The sequence below is a fragment of the Cydia strobilella genome, chromosome 21, assembly GCF_947568885.1.
Source record: "Cydia strobilella chromosome 21, ilCydStro3.1, whole genome shotgun sequence".
In the NCBI taxonomy this organism is placed as follows: domain Eukaryota; kingdom Metazoa; phylum Arthropoda; class Insecta; order Lepidoptera; family Tortricidae; genus Cydia; species Cydia strobilella.
This window is the reverse complement of record NC_086061.1, coordinates 11,917,351-11,937,528: the sequence shown is the minus strand read 5'-3', so window position 1 is coordinate 11,937,528 and position 20,178 is coordinate 11,917,351. Positions and strand designations below refer to the sequence as shown.

Below are 20,178 nucleotides of genomic sequence, written 5' to 3'. Positions count from 1 at the left end.
AATTTTGCTCCCTTGTGACACATTCTACTATTTTTCTCCTGTGCTGCAAATAAATATAAAATTCACCATATCACTGGCAGCGTTGCCACACTGAACCAGATCTGTTGCACCAGGCACGACCCGGAACGAGGGTGCCAGATCCCTGAGTCATCGACACAAACACACGAATAGTATGTTTGTTTCAGATGAAGAGCTCCTAGTCAAGCCAGAATCAGCGAGCGAAGATGTTACTAGTGATGAGATGTCGCGTAAGTACCAACTTGAATAGAAAACACAAACTGTAGCATTGGGAAGGTTTTCCCATCGGTGAACCAATCTACCAATATCACAGAATAAGTAATAGTATCATCATACAGAACTTGCGAAAGCATGCGATCAACGGAATGTAGGAAAAACGACTGCCATCTCACCTTCCAGCCCATAGAGAAAAGTAAGTCTTATTGGGAACAATCCGGTTTCCTCACGATGTTTCCTTCACCGTGTGTTGCATAAAAATGCCTTGATTCAAGCACTATTTTTGTCCAAATATACCAAAACCTATCGCAGTAATCCACGCTCGCAAATAGGAGCCTGTAACACTACTCAATTTAATATGCTACTGTACTGTAATGTAAGACACAGCCTGAAGTAGAGTTGTTGTTGTAGTGGAGGAGCGGGCAGTCAAGTCGGAGCTGTCGGACGAGGCGAGTGACGAGGACTGCGTGTCGGGTGAGTACTGCAACACTACGAGTTATTCCCACTAGTTACTACTAAGTTGTTACCACTGCAGTGCACTGATAACAGCCTAAGTGGTAACTAGTGGGAATAATCCCAACACTACGATACTACTGCACATAGTATGATACGAGCGAGATTATACTTACGTACGACTCATATTCATACCACTTATACTCGTGATTATATAGCGAGGAAATTTTTACATTGTATGTAGCGGAGATGAGAATGTTAAGATGGGTGTGGGGCGTGACGAGAATGGATAGGATAAGGAATGAGTGCATAAGACGCCCCATAATTAGTAGCAAAAGTAAGGGCGAATTGCGTAGCGTAGTATGAGCATGTGATGCGGAGGGAGGAGTCATGTGACGAGAAAGGTATTACGAATGAATGTGGATGGAAGTAAGGGAAAAGGAAAACTGAGGAAAGGTGGATGGACTGTGTGAAAGAGAGATGATATATACAGTGTGGAAAAAAATTATGGTCCCTGGAGGGAAACTGCCTTAAAACCTTAAGTAAGCTTATTTTACTTCAAGCAAACATCTTTTATTTTTAAAAAGAATCAAAACTGCAGTCAAAGATTTTTTATAAATTTGCTGGTCTCGCCCGGGAATCGAACCGACTAAAAATTCCAAAAAAATAAACACTCGCTATTTTATTCTCCTATTCGATACAGTTAATGTTAATGATAACATTTTTTTCCAAGAAACATTAGGTTTTACACTCGTCTGTCGTACAAAATATGCATAAAGTCGAATATTTAGTATTCAAAAATATTTTTAGACAAGCAAAATTGAAAAACAAATGAAAGATCTTTGAATGCAGTTTTGTTTCTTTTAAAAAAATAAAATAAGGCTTCCTTTAAGTAAAATGAGCTTACTTAAGGTTTTAAGGCACTTTCCCTCCAGGGGCCATTAATTTTTTCCACTCTGTATATTCGTATGGCATAATTGTTCAGTCGTTTATATAAATATTCTAATCCATGTAAGAGATGATATGATACGAACGCAAGTGAATGAACATATGACGAGCGACAGAGAAGTATGGAAGATAAGACATGCTGAGCCGACCGACCCCAAGTGAATCGGAATAGGGCAAGTGTTATATATTTTATATATTAAATAAAACAGTTCTTGATAGTAAACACGTTTGTATTAATTATTAAAGATATAATTAAGTACAAGCTTAGCCGCCATGACTTAGCTGTCAAAGAGTATATCCACAGATAGCATATCTGACATCCCCCTTCTTTACCTTATCTAAAAGTATTCTAAAATTAAATCAGGTAGAGTTATTAAGGTACATAATCACTCAGGTATCCAGGTTTCTTAATAGCTCTTCCTGACCGTGACCTTACATCATTATTATAATTATTTTCATTAGGCACATCAGCATCACCTATATTCTCATTAATCATTACAGGTTCATTTTCATTATTATCATTTACTTTGTTCATCACATTCTCATTCTCCTCTGTTTTAAAAGTTACATGTTTCCTAGCTAAACTATAATTTTCACCAGGTGACCCTCTGTACACATGATACCTATTTCTTTTAATTATAGAGCCTCCTGTGTCTATCAAATAATTTCTATAATTATCTTCATCTGAAACTATCCTTCCCTTAAGTTTTTTATTATCATTTTTATAATACACATTCTGTCCTCTACTAAAATTATTAATGTTGCCTCTATTTTTCCTGTCATGATAATATTTATACATTTCTCTCTTTTTCTCAACTTTTTGTTTAACATCATTATAATTAACTTTTTTATATTTGTCTTTGGTAGGTAAGAAAGATGTTACTTGTCTTCCAATAAGCAACTCATTGGCAGAATCTAACTCCTGATCAATAGGTGTATTTCTGTATTCTAGTAAGGCCAAGTAAATATCTTTCTTTTCCTCTATACATTTTTTAAACATCTTTTTTATCGATTGTATTTGTCTTTCAATAAATCCATTAGATCTAGCATAATAGGGAGAGGAAGCTATATGTTTAAATTCCCATTCTCTACAAAATTCTTTAAATTGCCAACTTCTATATTGAGAACCATCATCAGTATACAATATTTTGGGTATGCCCCAACGTGCAAATACACTCTTTAATGCCCTTATATGACACTCTGAGCATTGATCCTTCAATTCAACAAGCTCAACATATTTTGTTAAATAATCTGCAATTAACATGTAAGTTTTATTGTTCATAAAAAACATATCAGCTCCTACTATGTCCCAAGGTTTATTACTCAATTCTCTTAACATTAGTGGTTCATGGGAGTGATTTCTTTGATATTTTAAACATAAATCACAATTTTGAATTAAATCCTCTAATTCTTTGATCATAAATGGCCAAAATAGCAAACCTCTGATTCTACTTTTACATTTCTCAATACCTAAGTGACTGTAATGAATCTTTCTAAGCATTTCCTTTCTTAATAACTTAGGTACAACAACCGCAGTATTTTTGAAAATTAATCCGTCTGAAATATAGAGATCATCTTTTATGGAATGATAGTATTTTAATTGTAAAGGAATTTCCTTAGATGTTGGCCATGAACTTTGAATGTATTTTATTAGCAAACACAAATCCTGATCTTTTTGAGTTTCTATTTTTAATTTATCCCATGTTTCTTTACTTAAATTTATGCCTTGTTTCACTAAACATACATGCATTTCTACTTTTTCATCAAGTTCTTTATTACATATGGTGTCATTTACATAAGCTCTAGATAAAGCATCCGCTACTAATAGTTCTTTGCCAGGTCTATATTTAATTTCTATGTCATATCCTTGTAATTGAAGTCTTAGCCTTTGTAATCTTAATGGAGTCTCATTCATTGGTTTTTTAAAAATATGTTCTAACGGTTTATGGTCTGACTCTACATGTACATGTCTACCATAAATATATTGGTGGAATTTATGGCATCCATATACTACAGCTAAAAGTTCCTTTTCGATTTGAGCCCACGATCTTTGAGTTTCTGTTAAAGCTTTAGATGCATATGCTATAGGAGCATTATTCTGAAGTAGGACAGCACCTAGCCCTGTGCTACTGCTGTCGACAGATAGAGTTATCGGAGTGTTAATATCAAAGTATTTTAAAACTGGTTGCGAAGTTAACACTTGTTTAAGCTTTTCAAAATCATTTTTCTGTTTATCACCCCATACAAATTCAGAATCTTTTTTAAGTAGTTCCCTCAATGAATAAGTTACATCTGACAAATTAGGTACAAACTTTGCTACATATGTTACAATTCCTAATATTGTTTGCAATTGTTTTTTACTCTTGGGTTCCTCCATACTCACAATAGCTCTAACTTTCTCTGGATCAGGTCTAATACCGTCACCACTCAAAATATGTCCTACATATTTCACTTCTGTTACCCCAAACTGACATTTATCTTTATTAAATTTAACACCCATTTTCTCTGCTGTTTCTAATACCATCTTTAATCTTTCATTATGTTGTTCGAGTGTTTCCCCCCATACTATAAGCTCATCAACATACTGTTCTACTCCTGTAATGTCTTTGAAAATTTCTGCAAAATATTTACTGAATACTTCCGGAGCTGAATTCAAACCGAAGGGTAAGCGTTTGTAACAATATCTACCAAAGTTACCAGCATTAAATGTTGTATATAACTGACTGTCCTCACTTAATTTAATCATGTAAAATCCCTTTGATGCATCTAAGACACTAAAGTATTTAGCAGAAGGCATTTTGGCTACTAATTCCTCAAAAGTGCTCATTTTATACCGTTCTCTAATTATGTATTTATTTAAATTTTGAGGATCTAAGCAAATTCTTATATTACCACATGGTTTCTTTGTAACTACCATTGAATTTACCCATTCCGTTGGCTCACTAACTTTTCTTATAACACCTGCCTGCTCCAGTTTGTCCAGCTCAGTTTTAACTTTTCCTTCTAATTGAAATGGTATTTTCCGGGGTCGCTCAGCAATTGGTATATTATTGTCTTGTAATTTTATTTTGTATTCATATGGAAGTTCACCTAGACCTGAAAACAAATTGTTATATTTTTGCACTATACTGTTTACATTTTCATTAACTATCTCTACAGGTATTACAATTCCTAGTCTCACTCCACTGTAATAGCTTAAGACACCTGTTCTACAACAATTTGTAACATACAAGGTTGTGAAACATTCCTTATCCTTATATTTTATTGTGCCTTTACATGTTCCTTCTATTTCTATTGACCATCAAAATTAGTCAGTCCCTCATCAGGTCGACACACTGTCAAATTCAATCTACGAGCAATATCAGAATTTATTATATCAACTTGTGAACCTGTATCAATTTTAAAAATAGTTTCTACATTGTTTAGTTTTAATTTCATATACCAGTCTTTTTTACTTACAGAGCCACAGTTTTTGTTTAGGCACATAGCCGCAAAATGGTTGTATTTGCCGCACTTCACACACTTCTTGTTGAATGCTGGGCACTTTGCATATCCGTGTTGTCTGCCACACTTGCCACAAGGTCGTCTGGTGTTCGCTTGACCCTGCTGTCTACCATACGAATGGTCCCTGGTGTGCGCTTGACCCTGCTGTCTACTATATGACTGGTCTCTTGTTCTGCTCCTGGAGGGCTGCCTTTTATCACTAGAGTGCTCCTTTTTCATGGTTCTTCTTTGTCCCGCTCCCACTTCTATTCTTGCTACTTCATTTTTGTTCTTAATGTTGTCCATTTGAGCTTTTGTAGTTTCAGCCGCTCTGCTCATATTGATACATCTTTCCAAAGTCAAATCTGTTACACTGAGTAAGTCTTCCTTCAGTTCGTTGTCAATTAATCCTATTATAATCTGATCCCTAATTAGTCCATCTTTGAGTTTTTCGAAATTGCAGTCTAAGCTAAGTTTTTTGAGTGCAGTCACGAAATCTTCTATGTTTTCACCTGTTTTTTGCTTCCTGTTGAAAAATATGTGTCTATTGTATGTTTCGTTACTCGGTGGACTACAGTGTTCTTCCAATTTTTTCAGTATTTCTTGATATGTCAGTTTCTCTTTATTTTCGATTGTGTTGTATACCACGAGGCCCTCATCACCCACGCTGTGTAGCAGGAGTGCACACTGCTGTTTTTCGGACAATCTTTCCGACGCACCACTCGCCTCAAAATAGAGTTGGAACTTTTGCTTCCAATCCTGGAAAGTCTGTTTAATATTGTTCCCTGTAAGACTCAGGGGCGCCGGCGGCCTCAACATGTCCATTTTTAGTTTTTGATAGAAAATGGCGTCCCATACAAGTTTTCTTTATTTGTCCCTGAAGTTTTTTTATTTGACATACCATCCTGTCCGCAGCGCCATGTTATATATTTTATATATTAAATAAAACAGTTCTTGATAGTAAACACGTTTGTATTAATTATTAAAGATATTGCGAATTGTGTCGAGAATCGAGATGTTTGTTAAATTAATTATACGCATTGAAATTGTTTTCTTATTTTGTGTTCCAGTGTGTTCGGACGGTATCTCCGCCCGCGCCAGGGAACAGCTCGCGATGGCTTGTTCCGTGGTGCTCGAGCGCCTCCACGATGCGACTGTTCACAGTGGAGGCAAACCATACGCCTGCGAACACTGTGACAAGCGTTTTAGAAACAAGTATATTGTGCGAAAACACATGCAAGACACGCATTCATTGATCGGACAAAAACCATTTGCTTGTGATTTTTGTAGTTCTACGTTTCAAACCGAATTGCTTGTAATAGAACACGAGAAAAGCGAACATGGTGTTTCGAATTTCATGTGTGCTGAATGTGAGTTTACAACAAGTTCCAAGAAAACTTTGGAAACTCATTTAAAGAGTCACTCTTTGGAGAATAATTTCAATTGTAGTCACTGTAGTTACACAAGTTCGTGTAAAAGTGATTTACACAAACACCAAACAATACACATTGCTGGAGATCCAATTAAGTATAGCGACTGTGATTTCAAATCCAATGTTGAATCAAATCTGCTACGTCACCAGAAGACGCACAACCGGAGGCACCAGAGAATACTCACTAGAAAAAAACCTTACACATGTAGTCATTGCGACAAAAAGTGCAGCGATAGTTATAAGTTACGAAGACACGAAAGGACACATACTGGCGAGAAGCCTTTTACGTGCAGCTACTGTGATTACAAATGCAGTCAGAAGTCAAACTTACAAAAACACCTGATGATACATACTGGGGCGAAGCCATTTCAGTGTAGCTACTGTGATAACAAATTTAGTCGGAAGTCACACTTACAACAGCACCTGATGAAACATACTGGGGTGAAGCCATTTCAGTGTAGCCACTGTGATTACAAATGCAGTCGGAAGTCAGACTTACAACGACACCTGATGAAACATACTGGGGCGAAGCCATTTCGGTGTAGCCACTGTGATTACAAATGCAATCGGAACTCACTTTTACAACTACACCTGATTATGCATACTGGGGCGAAGCCATGTCAGTGTAGCCACTGTGATTACAAATGCAGTCTGAAGTCACACTTACAACAACACCTATTGATACATACTGGGGCGAAGCCATTTCAGTGTCGCCACTGTGATTACAAATGCAGTCTGAAGTCACACTTACAACAACACCTGATGATACATACTGGGGCGAAGCCATTTCAGTGTAGCCACTGTGATAACAAATTTAGTCGGAAGTCACACTTAAAACAACACCTGATAATACATACTGGGGCGAAGCCATTTCAGTGTAGCCACTGTGATTACAAATGCAGTCGGAAGTCAGACTTACAAAGACACCTGATGATACATACCGGGGCGAAGCTATTTCAATGTAGCATCTGCGACTACAAATGCAGATCGAAATCATTTTTAAAAAGACACCAGACGAAGCACACTGTGGCGAAACAATAACAATGTGGCATTTGCGATTACAAGTGCCGTCAGACTGTAGCAGCGGACTGGCATAGAGTATTTGTATTCCAAAAGCGAGCTGTTCGAGCAATAACAGGTGTCCCTGACGATGTCTCTGCTCACGAGTACTTTCGGCAATTTAGCATACTAACACTTCCATCTTTATTAATCCAACAAGTGGCAATATTTAGATCGCAACAACAGCAGCTAACACAAAATAGAGTCTGCTTGCAACAACAGCGCGGGCCAGCTCGCCCCGCCCACAAGCTCGCGGAATCCAAACGGCCAGGCTCCCTCCCGCCCTCTAGTGTACAGTAAGCACCGGGCAGTGTCGGAGATGCACCTTCCTCACATGTGTTACAAGGCAAACTTAAACAATGGCTCCTGCAGGCGCAATGAATTAGCAACAATAAATAAATGTAGGAAGTTTATGTACTATATGTAATTATTTATTATTTATTGGAAACAATGTAAGTTTACAGTTTAAAACCAATTCACTTACATGCTAGGAGTACAGATATGAGTAGGAACATGGAAACTAATTAAAACTAACCTCAACATAAATACTTATAAAAACATGCGCATAAAAATGTCAAAACAAATTCTAATTTCAAATTTACTTACACGCTAGGAAAAAAAAAAAATCGGGTATAATATTAAACAATGTCAATAAAATATACAACATATAAAATATCTACATTATCAGCAAAATATCATCAGCGCGTGACGATAGTTTGATATTCGTTAGCTCGCGCGCTGATCCAGTTCAGATAGTGTTTGTATAGCGTGGATTAAGGGTGTAGAATCACGATCAATCATCTATAAGCACTTAGTTAATATGGAATAAATCAGTCTAAGTTTACCCGTCAACGGTACCTTTTACTCGCCCAGCCGCGTTCCTCTAAATTAATTATACACAATTAATTATAAGTATAATGCTTTAAATGTAAATTTACAAACCGAATTGTAACGATGTTATCGCGCAATCACCAAAAGATACATTCAGGAGATAAGCGGTATAAATGTAGTCTTTATTAGAAAAAATACGTAGTCTCCAGAGAATACACACTGATCAGAAGCGCCACGAATATACGCACTGCAAGTACGCAAGTCGACATAAGAACACGTTACAAATCCACTTAAGAAAACAACATTTCTGCGACGACTCCTGTTCCGATTCCAACCTCCTGAGACCATGTGTACAGTTACTGTATTCCCAGCTGCAAAAGCGCAAGACTATTTTATGAATTATTTCCGTTCCTAATGTGTCCGTGCAATTTTGCACTTCGCTGTACATATTCCTCAATATATTTAGAACTCTTATACAGTAACTAAAAGTTTCATATTCGAAAACAAATCAACTGCTTCTGGTTCTCACGAAGATAAAATAGTAGATAGTGTCATAAGGGGGCAAAATGACATAGGTAATATATTTACGGCGGGGGCGTACATTGAGTCCTAAACAAAGCGAAGGGTTCTATAATAAAATCCCGAGAGTAGCGAAGGATACTAAAATAGAATCCTGAGCGTAGTGAGGGATTCAAGTGTGTTGCGCCTAAGATGGAAATAATTTTGCTACCATGTGACAAATTGTTTTGTTTCAAAATATAATTTAAGCGAAAAAAATTAAAAAATAGTATGTAAACAAATATAAAAATAGTGTCCTAAAATGTGTTATTTTGATCCCTCCTAGCAGGGAAGAAAAAGCCCATTCCCGAGTAGGTGATGTAGAGAGTCATTTACAACTACCTATGAGAGTTTTCTGTGTGCCGGATCCAGCAGGCTTGGAAGCCCTAGTCGCGGGACGTATCCGGGTCTCGAGCAGTATGCCAGTGTCATAAGTACTGTTAAGGCCTGTGTCTGTATCCATCTCCTGCAGTTGTCGTATAACCGACAGCGACGGAGCAGAGATCTGAATAGAACCTGCATATATACACTCATACTACTATGAAGATTATATATAGAGATGGGCCGAACATAGAGTTCGCCGAATGTTCGGTTCATCTGTGTCATTCTAATAAACTATTTAAAAACTAGAATGGTTACATGCTCTCCCCTCCTCCAACTTGGTACATTACTCGACAACAATACCCTCCGGCTGGCTGTCGGTCTTCGTCTGGGATCCAACATTGTATCACCCCATCGCTGCCCTTGCGGAACTTTTGTGGACAGCCTTGGACACCACGGTTTATCGTGTTCTAAGAGTGCCGGCCGCCTCTCACGCCATGCCTGCCTCAATGACATCCTCCGTCGGGCCTTCGTCAGCGCCAACGTTCCAGCCATTCCAGAACCACCTGGCCTCGCGCGTGACGATGGCAAGAGACCCGACGGAACGACCCTTGTGCCCTGGAGTGTCGGACGGCCCCTTATTTGGGACGCAACGTGTGTTGACCCTGGCACCGTCCCACCTAGGTTCAACATCATTGAGAGCGGGCGGGGCGGACGCAGCGGCTGAGGCGGCAAAATGCCGCAAATATATGGCTCTCACTGCCGGCATATATTTGCGGCATTTGCACTCGCAGCGCTCACAAATTATTTCGGCAGCTGGCTAGAAAAATCTGCGAGGTCACCGGGGACCGTAGGGCTGGCTCGTTCCTCGCCCAACGGATCGGCATAGCCATCCAAAGGGGGAACGCAGCCAGCCTTATGGGAACCCTTTCACAGGGCTCGGACCTGGGTGATCTAGCCTAATATATACATATTAGGCTAGGTCACCCATGTTATGTTTTATTTCTTTTTTAGGTATTAGTTTTAATTTTGTAGGTAGTTTTAATTTTAGGTTACTTTTTATTGTAAGTTTATAATTAATTTTTCCCCTCACTAGCTCGGAAAGTTGTCTTTTAACCTTTAAAACAAGCGGGGAAAAACGCGTTTTATACGGGTATTTAAACGAGAAAGTAATTTGACCTTGGATGGAGCGTGTTTAAGTAGCTTGACAGTAGACTCATGATAATGGTTCGTTCGATATTAATTATCATTAAATAAATGGTTTGAGAATCTAATAAAAAACATAAAATTTAGCTTTATTTAATGATTTTAAGTCATAAACCTTAAAATTCCATAAGAAACGTTTGTTTTTTTATAATGATGTTAAATATAATTCTGAACGCACAAGTTAAGTCGATGCAATTTCAAAACGCATCCTTGACATTTCATACGTCAGAAATGTCAACATTGCACATTGTAAACAAATTTTTTACTTAAAAACTTTTCTCACCGACTCGCGTAAAAATACACAACTTCCAGAGTTTTCCGTTATAATATCGTAAAAAAATGAGTGGTTCCAGTGATGAAGATGATCTAACGCCTGTGGATGTTGCACTTTCCTCGCTATAGTGAGGTGCAAAGTTGTATAACAAATAACTATTGTTGTGTTTATGGTTATATGGGTTGTATTCTATGTCTTTATCTGAGTACCTACAATACAAGCGTGCTCACGGTGGGGCTTATTTGTGTAAGGATGTCCTTATCAATCTTATAATCTAAAACATCTAGACAGTGATGTTTGACGAAATTGAACTGCTCATAAAGACCAGAATGAAACTCCTCCACGGCAAGTATTGGTCTCGAGGCTAGTTGTAATTGTGCACTATGGTCTCCAGGGACCGGACAACCCTTTCAATGGGCGACACTTAAACACGGCTAACACATTGAAAGACATTCCCTTTTGAACTGCAAGCCCATTCATACCCTTACCTTTGACTAACCCTTGCCGAAAAGCTAACCAAAAATAAGGCTAGCTCTTAATAAGGGTTACCCTTATCTTTAAGCGCTTTTTATAAAGGTTTCCCTTTGCGTGAAAGAGACAGGATTAGTATATATCTACGGTAGTGTATGAAAAGGAAAGAAAATACGTGCCTAGTCAAAGAACGCCGCCGTCGCCGCCGACGATCGCTCGGATTCGAAGTAATGTGTACTTTATGAACAAGGTAGATGACTTAAATTAGCACGCTTATATGCTAAAAGGGAAGCCCTTTATAAGGCTAACCCTTATAAGCAATATGCAAGGTGTTGGTGAGCGGATGATAAGGGTTTTGTAAGGGTATTTGGGCTACCGATTACTCAAATGTGGTAGCTTTATACAAGGGTTTTTTAGAATAGAATAGAATAGAAATGTTTATTTGCCAGAATACGTTACAACTAGGTCTTAATACAGTTTTAGAGTCAGTATTCAGTCGACATAAAGCCAACATGCAAAACGTTTGTAAATTACATTTACAAGTAGGGTACATCAGGTACATGCATATAATTTAAATAATCCTAATACAACAACGTCAATTCATTACAAATAAAATTAAAAATAGAAATACTTATAAATTGCACATTAAAAAATTAAGGTAAAATAAAATGGATTGATATGTCAGAGTTATGTCAAGTAAAACTTTAATAGTACAATTTGTAATTTAAATAGTCCTTAATAGTATAAAAGCAATGTTCTTGTAGCCACCTAGTCAATTCTTTCTTAAATTCATTCCCATACAATATTCTCAATTCATGAGGGAGGTTATTGAACAATACACATGTTATACGCATTTTTCCTATAAATATCAGATTTACAAGCTGGCTGGTTTATCATATTTTTATACTGGGCTCGTAGTTTAAAGCAAAACAAAGGGTTTCGTCTGGCAAAGGGTATGGTGAGTTAAGCCTTATGCAATACCCTTATAAAACCCCGATAAGGGATAGCGGGCCGGTCCCTGATGGTCTCTAATAGCCGAACCTAGTACCTAGTAGTAGAACTAGACCAAGAAGGACAATACAACGCAGTACCTACCTTTCAGTTTGCACAAAATCTCTCGTTGCTCAGTGCTCCGATTACGGTGTATTTGACCCCGCCCCTCGTGATCGCTGCCACACGAGGCGGGGACAGATGGGGATATGAATGCCTGTTCACATCTGTGCCCGGCGAGGACAAACGGGTATACACCGCGACCACAGATGGCGCAATCCGCGAGAATGTCGCATACGAAATGCCATTCTTCAAATGCTGATGAGAAAGCGATATTTGGTCTGGATATATTTCATAACGTGGTTAACAAATTGGCAGTATAGTCTCGAGCTTTTCGCTTTTGACACAGGGCGGACACGCTATACATCAAAAATCACTTGCGTTTCTATGTGTGAACGGCACGTCTGTACACGCGTCATGCATCATAGTGTAAGTTGCTTAAAAATAGTACTAGTATCCGCCAGATTTCTGTCGCGGGGCGAGGTCATTCGAGTCCGGGCGGGGCGGTGCGTGGCCGTTCTGTATGATAATATGACAGACAAGGAAAAAGTATTTCGTAAATGATATTCTCGTAGAATGCCCCAGATAACTATATAGAACTCTAGAAACTTAGACCTAAAGGTTACACGTAAAAATACATTCTGAGAGAATCTTCTGTAATTTGCTTTGAGGTGACGGAATCACCTCGAGTAATGAGCATAAGCGAGGTGTAATTCAAGTCATATCTTCGCTCGTTCAGCGTTGTTGGTGTGTGGGGATTCCATGAGTAAGTATATAAGTAGTGTGAGCGCGACGCAGTACTTGTGTCTGCTCTGTGGCGCCCTCGACGACGACATGTCGCCGACGTGACAGCCCGAGACGGGCGACAGAGAAGGTGCTATACGGCCGAGTGTATAGGAATGGTAAGGAAAACAAGTAGAATAGAATAATAGTTTTTATTAAAGGATACACATCAATCAATTATCAATTAATTCTAATCATTAACAGTAGAATACAATAGTTATTTGTTATACAAGGGTGCAAAGTTGTATTTTACCCGCGAGTGTGGAATTGAAACACGAGCAAGCGAAAGGATTCTATAGTTGAACCACGAGCGAAGCGAGTGGTTCTAAAAGAGAATCCTGAGCGTAGCGAGTGTTTTAACACACGAGAAGTAAAATACATTTGCACCCGTGTGTAACACAAAACTTTTCCCTTCACTATAGCGAGGAAAGTGCAACATTCACAGGCGTTAGATCATCTTCATCAACTGGAATCACTCATTTTTTTACGATATTATAACAAAAAACTCTCCAAATTCTGTGCTTTTACGTGAGAAGTTTTAAAGCAAAATTTTTGTTGTCAATGTTGACATTTCTGACGTATGAAATGTCAATGATGCGTTTTGAAATAGCATCGACTTAACTTGTGCGTTCAGAATTATATTTAACATAATTATTAAAAAACAAACGTTTATTATGGAAATTTAAGGTTTATGACTTAAGATCATTAAATAAAGCTAAATCTGGTATTTTTTATTAGATTTTTCAAATCATTTATCTAATGATAATTAATATCGAACGAACCATTATTATGAGCGTTTTACGTTTTGTTATCTGTCAAGCTACTTAAACACGCTCCATCCAAGGTCAAATTACTTTCCCCACTAGTGGATAAAATGCGTTTTTCCCCGCTTGTTTTAAAGGATAAAAGACGGCTTTCCGAGCTAGTGAGGGGAAAAGTAATTATTTATATTTTCTAACACGCAGCAGCCTCAGGCCGCAATTGGCACCGCGTCCCTCGAGAATTGTATAGATTATCTCCATCTCTGTCACTCCACTATTGCAAGAGCGGGAGAGATGTAGATCTCACTGCATAAGAAGGTTAGGGTTATTGTTCTCATGACAGTGACATGAAGTTCAATAACTTTAGTAAGTTAATTTGCGATATTTTCCTCCAGCAAGCCAACTACATATGAACTGGTAAGTATCAAGTGATGTACGGTCGCCATCAGATATATCGGAGCTGTCGAGGTGCTCAAAAATATGTGAACACACACTAATGCATTGACAATAGAGGCGTGTTGATATATTTGTGAGCACCGTGGCCGCTGATATCTGATGGCGACTGTACATGAAGAAATTCGGTGGTACTTCGTGTCAGCAGTTTGAGCCTACGACCTCCGGCTTGGAACTGGCAAATTGCGGGCGTTTTCTCTTTTACTTCAATTGAGGCGTAATTAGAGGGACAGAGAAGGATGCCCGCAATTTGCGAACTTCAATTTTCGCAATTTTAGCCCTGACCACTTCACCCCCAGCGCTCACTCACTGCACTATCTAGCGGATCGACACTAATACATTTAACTTCACTAGTTTCACCACTGTATCTTAATTTTAGGCATATTTCTAAAACATATTAAATTGACTCGCGTAATTGCAGTGATTACATTTGTACAAGTACATTATGTTTGTACTGTAGGGGGCAGCACAGCAGCTGAAATGTCAATGTCAGGTTTAACTTTCCGATTTAGATCAAAAGAAGACATACGCGAACGATACCTATAATATGGGTTCTCTTCCGCGTATCATCTGGTGTCGTCGCAGGTGCTGTTTCAGGCTGCAGTTGTACTTTTTAGGCTTTCGCACTTACTACTTTGTAGGCTTCGTTCCAGCATGCGTCTTCTGGTGACGTCGTAGGCTGGATTTCTGATTGCACTTGTATTCGCAATGACTACATTTGTAAGGCCTTTCTCCAGTATGTATGCTCTGGTGTGTTTTTAAGTTTGATTTCTTACTGCATTTGTAATCACAGTGGCTACACTGAAAAATCTTCTCACCAGTATGTCGCCTTTCATGACTTCGTAAGGCAGAATTATCACTGCACTTGTAGTCACAATTACTACATTTGAAAAGCTTTTCTCCAGTGTGTATCCTCAGGTGCCTCTGTAATGTTGATTTCTGTACGCTTTTGTAATCGCAGTGGCTACAATGAAATGGCTTCACCCCAGTATGTATCATCAGGTGTTCTTTTAAGTGTGATTTCCTACTGCATTTGTAATCACATTGGCTACACTGAAATGGCTTCTCCCCAGTATGTATCATCAGGTGTTGTTGTAAGTATGCTTTCTGTCTGCATTTGTAACCACAGTGGCTACACTGAAAATTCTTATCGCCAGTATGTCGCCTTTCATGACTTCGTAAGCCTGAAATATCACTGCACTTGTAGTCACAATTACTACATTTGAAAGACTTTTCTCCAGTGTGTCTCCTCAGGTGCGTCTGTAATGCTGATTTCTGTGCGCTTTTGTAATCGCAGATGCTACATTTAAATGGCTTTGCCCCAGTATGTATCCTCCGGTGATTTTGTAAGTGTGACTTCCGGCTGAATTTGTAATCACAGTGGCTACACTGAAATGGCTTCGCCCCAGTATGCATCATCAGGTGTTGTTGTAAGTGTGACTTCTGACTGAATTTGTTATCACAGTGGCTACACTGAAATGGCTTTGCCCCAGTATGTATCATCAGATGTTTTTGTAAGTGTGACTTCTGACTGCATTTGTAATCACATTGGCTGCACTGAAAAGGCTTCTCGCCAGTATGAGTCCTTTCGTGACTTCGTAAGGCTGAGCTATAACTGCACTTGTAGTCGCAATGACTGCATGTGTACCGTTTCTCTTTATTGTGTATTCTTTGGTGAACTCGTAAATCTCCTCTATCATTGCTCTTGTAGTCGCATTTGCTACATTTAAATGACTTCGCCCTAGTATGTATCATCAGATGTCTTTCTAAGTGTGACTTTCGACTGGATTTGTAATCACAGTGGCTACACTGAAATGGCCACACCCCAGTATGTACCATCAGGTGTTGTTGTAAGAGTGTCTTCAGACTGCTTTTGTAATCACAGTGGCTACACTGAAAAGGCTTCTCGCCAGTATGTGTCCTTTCGTGTACTCGTAAATTAAAACTTTTACTGCACTTGTAGTCGCAATAACTACATGTGTAAGGCTGTTTTCCAGTGAGTATTCTCTGGTGCCTCCGGTTGTGCGTCTTCTGGTGACGTGACAAGTTTGATTCAACACTGCATTTGAAATCAAAGTCGCAACACTTAATAGGATCTCCAGCAATGTGTATTGTTTGGTGTTTATGCAAGTCACTTTTACACGAACTTGTGTAACTACAGTGACTACAATTGAAATTAGTCTCCAAAGAGTGACTCTTTAAATGAGTCTCCAAACTTTTCTTGGAACTTGTTGTATACTCACATTCAGCACACATGAAATTTGAAACACCATGTTCGCTTTTCTCGTGTTCTATTACAAGCAATTCGGTTTGAAACGTAGAACTACAAAAATCACAAACAAATGATTTTTGTCCGGTCGATGAATGCGTGAGTTGAATGTGTTCTCGTAAAATATACTTGTTTCTAAAACGCTTGCCACAGTGTTCGCAAGCGTATGGTTTGTTCCCACTGTCAACCATCGCGTCGTCGCGGAGGCGCTCGAGCACCACAGAACAAGCCATCGCGAGCTGTTCCCTGGCGCGGGCGGAGACGCCGTCCGAGCACACTGGAACACAAATGAACAAAACAATTTAAACAGATTATCTAGCGTATAATGAATTTCACATTCATCTCAACGTTTCGTCCGATCGGCGCCGTATCATTTAAGAGTGACACTCGGAAAAACAACACAAGATTGAAATAAGTGTAAACTAGTAGGGTAAGTAACGACACTAAATGTATGGAACAGTATGCACTTTAGTCTCAGGCACTTGTTATTTAACAATTTTAATTCATATCAGTGAAAGAACATGGGTCAAAATCATAAAAATAATTAATGCTAATAAAAAAATCGTTTATCCATATTTAAATACATTTTATCATATTTTTATAAATCTTCATTTTTAGTTTTAAAGTGTGTCGATAGATGGCAGTGATTTTACTGTGGTTACAAAATTTACTATGACAGTACCGCTCTATCTTATTATATCCTCTTTGGTCTCAGGCGATGCCGCTTGGCACGATTGTTCCTTAAGGTGCCTACCCCCCCCCCCCCCTAAAAGAGGGGGGGGGGAGCGGTCGACTCCCCAGGTCTAATTCGTCAGGGTCTTAGCAACAAGGGCAAGTTATATATCATTTTCGTATAATTTAGGGACGAGGAATTCATTTTTGAAATAATTGTTGTACCTTTTCATACAAAAAATGATTTTTGTGCAAAACATGAAAATGTAATTTAATTTATTTAATTTCATTTATTTAATATGTAATATTAGCACTAACAGATAAACCTTACATGCTAACATTCAATGTAATGTAATGTAATTTTTGTGACAATTTTGGCTGTTACAATTATAATAATAATAAATAAATTATTTCTTTATTCAGATTTATTTATAGTGTGGCAATTTACACTAAATAAAAAAATTGGACAAAGCTGCCCATTTATTCTTCATCCTGGAATACATCATTTCCAAGGAGGTATATATAAATTTTTTTGTAGGAAAAAAATAATTTATAATGCGTGGTGGTGACGATTTTCATACAAATGGAACTATGGCCAAAGTCAAGGATTAAAAATGTTTACAAAAACACTGAATTTGGCGTTTTTAAAGTATGTTTGAATGATTGTTTCATGCATTTTTGCCCTTTTTTGGTACAAATTTGTTGTTTTCATTTTTCTTACATACAAACTGTCATCCCCCCATTTCACCCCCTTAAGGGTTCATTTTATAAAATATTATTCTATCATATACTTAAGCCGGTCGTATTTGACTAATGTTGAAAATTTCAGCTTCACATCTTAAGTGGTTTAGATTGTATGATGCTCGGAAGTAAACAGAGTAAGGTAGAGTTTTGTTAGATATTTTAATGTATGGGATATTATAAAATAAAAATGTCTTTAACTCGAACACATGTAGATCCTAAACTACTAAAAATTTTAAGCTGAAAGTTTGAACATCGATTAATTATAATAGGTATAAGTTAATTATAGAATAAAATTTGAAAATATCAACCCTTCAGGGGGTGAAATGGGGGGGGGGGGCGAAAGTTTGTATGATTTAAAAGATAAATGCCAAATTTGTGCCATAAAAGGGCAAAAACGCATGGAAAAATCATTAAAACATAATATTTTTACTTAAAAAATGCCAAATTTAGTGTATTAAGGGTTCCAAAGGGTAAAAACGGGACCCTATTACTAAGACTCCGCTGTCCGTCTGTCACCAAGCTGTATCTCATGAACCGTGATAGCTAGACAATTGAAATTTTCACAGATGATGTATTTCTGTTGCCGCTATAACAACAAATACTAAAAACAGAATAATATAAATATTTAAATGGGGCTCCCATACAACAAACGTGATTTTTTTTGCTGTTTTTTCCGTAATGGTACGGAACCCTTCGTGCGCGAGTCCGACTCGCACTTGGCCGGTTTTTTTTTGTAAACATTTTTAATCTTTGATATTGGCCTTAGTTCCATTTGTATGGAAATCGTCACCGCCACGCACTATATATTTTTTCTTTTACGAAAAGAATGTATGAATACCTACTTTAAAAGTGATATTTTCTAAAATGAAGAATAAATGGGCTACATTGTCTAATTTTTATTTAGTGCAAATCGCCACACTGTGATTGTAATAGCCAAAAATGTCACAAAAATTATATAACATTTTCATTTTTTGCACAAAAATTATTTTTTGTATGAAAAAGTAGAACAATTATTTTAAAAATGAATTCCTCGTCCCTAAATTATACGAAAATGGTATATTACTTGCCCTAGTTGATAAGAGCAGGAAGAAATATAGCATAGATTGAACCTGGGGAGCCGACCCTTTTCCCCTCCCTTTTTGGGGGGTAGGCACGGTACGATCTCGTGGCTACCGGACCAAATCGGCTTTGTTTGACCTAAGGAACAATCAGACGAGCCAGCAACGCGCGTTTGTAGCGATACAGGCACACTGGCCAATTGCCTTTTTGAGCAGAGACTCCTCAATAGTAGCACGATGGGTTCTTTTTATTTGTTTCGTCCTCAAAAGTCTCACAAAATGTATTACATATTTCTTCCCTTCTTTTTTAACACTGTGTAAAAAAATCCGGCAACGGCGAGTTCCATAAAAGCGGTCGGTTTTAGGTTTCAGTTATGAAGTTCTCCGTGTCGAAAAGTTCCATTTTAAAAGACTTAAGACTGTGCCGCATCTGACTGAAATACACATAGATAGTGTAGCGCCCACGTCCGCAGCCCTCCTTCACCCGGGGGAAGCCCCGGCAGTCAAGACTACACGCGTAGTCGACGCGCGCGTGTATCGATGCAAACGCAAACAAACTGCTCCGGGGAATGAAAGACGCGCCGTCGACGATAATAATAAGGGAAAATATTAATTATGGCCAAACTGAAGTATATTTATGCTGGTTCAGCCTGCACCTGCAGTCGCAATCGCTACATGAAAATGGCTTATGCTCAGTATGTGTCATAAGGTCGTTGCGAAAGGGAATTTTCTGGCTTCACTTGTAATCACAGTAGATATACTTCTCACATATATAAATAAATAAATATTAGGGGACATCTTACACAGATCAACCTAGCCCCAAACTAAACAAAGCTTGTACTATGGCTGCTAGGCGACGATATACATACTTATATAGATAAATACATATATACATAGAAAACACCCATGACTCAGGAACAAATATTTGTGTTCATCACACAAATCAATGCCCTTACCGGGATTCGAACCCGGGACCATCGGCTTCACAGGCAGGGTTACTACCCACCAGGCCACACTGGTCATCATATTTAGCATTATGTTTCATTTCGAGTCTTTGTAACATAAAACTAGCACTTCACCTTGTAGTCACAATAACTACATTAGTACGCCTTTTCTCC

At 38.2% G+C, this 20,178-nt stretch overlaps 3 protein-coding genes across 3 annotated transcripts in view; 1 reads left to right on the top strand and 2 right to left on the bottom strand.

Moving 5' to 3' along the window:
* Positions 1 to 4,612: 4,612 nt before the first annotated feature.
* Positions 4,613 to 5,879, bottom strand: LOC134751185 (uncharacterized). The gene is made up of 2 exons (XM_063686560.1): positions 5,095 to 5,879; positions 4,613 to 4,731 (listed from the first exon to the last, which is right to left on the bottom strand). Exons 1-2 carry the CDS (start codon positions 5,455 to 5,457, stop codon positions 4,726 to 4,728), a joined length of 369 nt encoding a protein of 122 aa, XP_063542630.1. The 5' UTR covers positions 5,458 to 5,879; the 3' UTR covers positions 4,613 to 4,725.
* A 321-nt stretch (positions 5,880 to 6,200) lies between these two features.
* Positions 6,201 to 20,178, top strand: part of LOC134751159 (gastrula zinc finger protein XlCGF57.1-like) — a 51,359-nt gene continuing 37,381 nt past the window's right edge. The window contains exon 1 of the mRNA XM_063686527.1: positions 6,201 to 6,488. Within this exon, the coding sequence (XP_063542597.1) occupies positions 6,233 to 6,488 (256 nt within the window). The 5' untranslated portion in view covers positions 6,201 to 6,232. The remainder of the gene's footprint in view (positions 6,489 to 20,178) is intronic.
* On the bottom strand, positions 14,084 to 20,105 carry LOC134751221 (zinc finger protein 260-like). Its single transcript, XM_063686605.1, has 2 exons — positions 20,060 to 20,105; positions 14,084 to 16,863 (listed from the first exon to the last, which is right to left on the bottom strand). The coding sequence occupies exons 1-2, from the start codon at positions 20,103 to 20,105 to the stop codon at positions 14,948 to 14,950; spliced, it is 1,962 nt and encodes a 653-aa protein (XP_063542675.1). The 3' UTR covers positions 14,084 to 14,947.

Bases quoted from the DNA above. Each gene is read 5' to 3' on its own strand.
- LOC134751221 (XM_063686605.1), bottom strand. From the start codon at position 20,105: ATGAAACATAATGCTAAATATGATGACCAGTGTGGCCTGGTGGGTA. The intron at 16,864-20,059 runs GTAACCCTGCCT...TTTGTGTTCCAG, and splicing joins CCAGTGTGGCCTGGTGGGTA to TGTGCTCGGACGGCGTCTCC.
- LOC134751185 (XM_063686560.1), bottom strand. From the start codon at position 5,457: ATGAGCAGAGCGGCTGAAACTACAAAAGCTCAAATGGACAACATTAAG.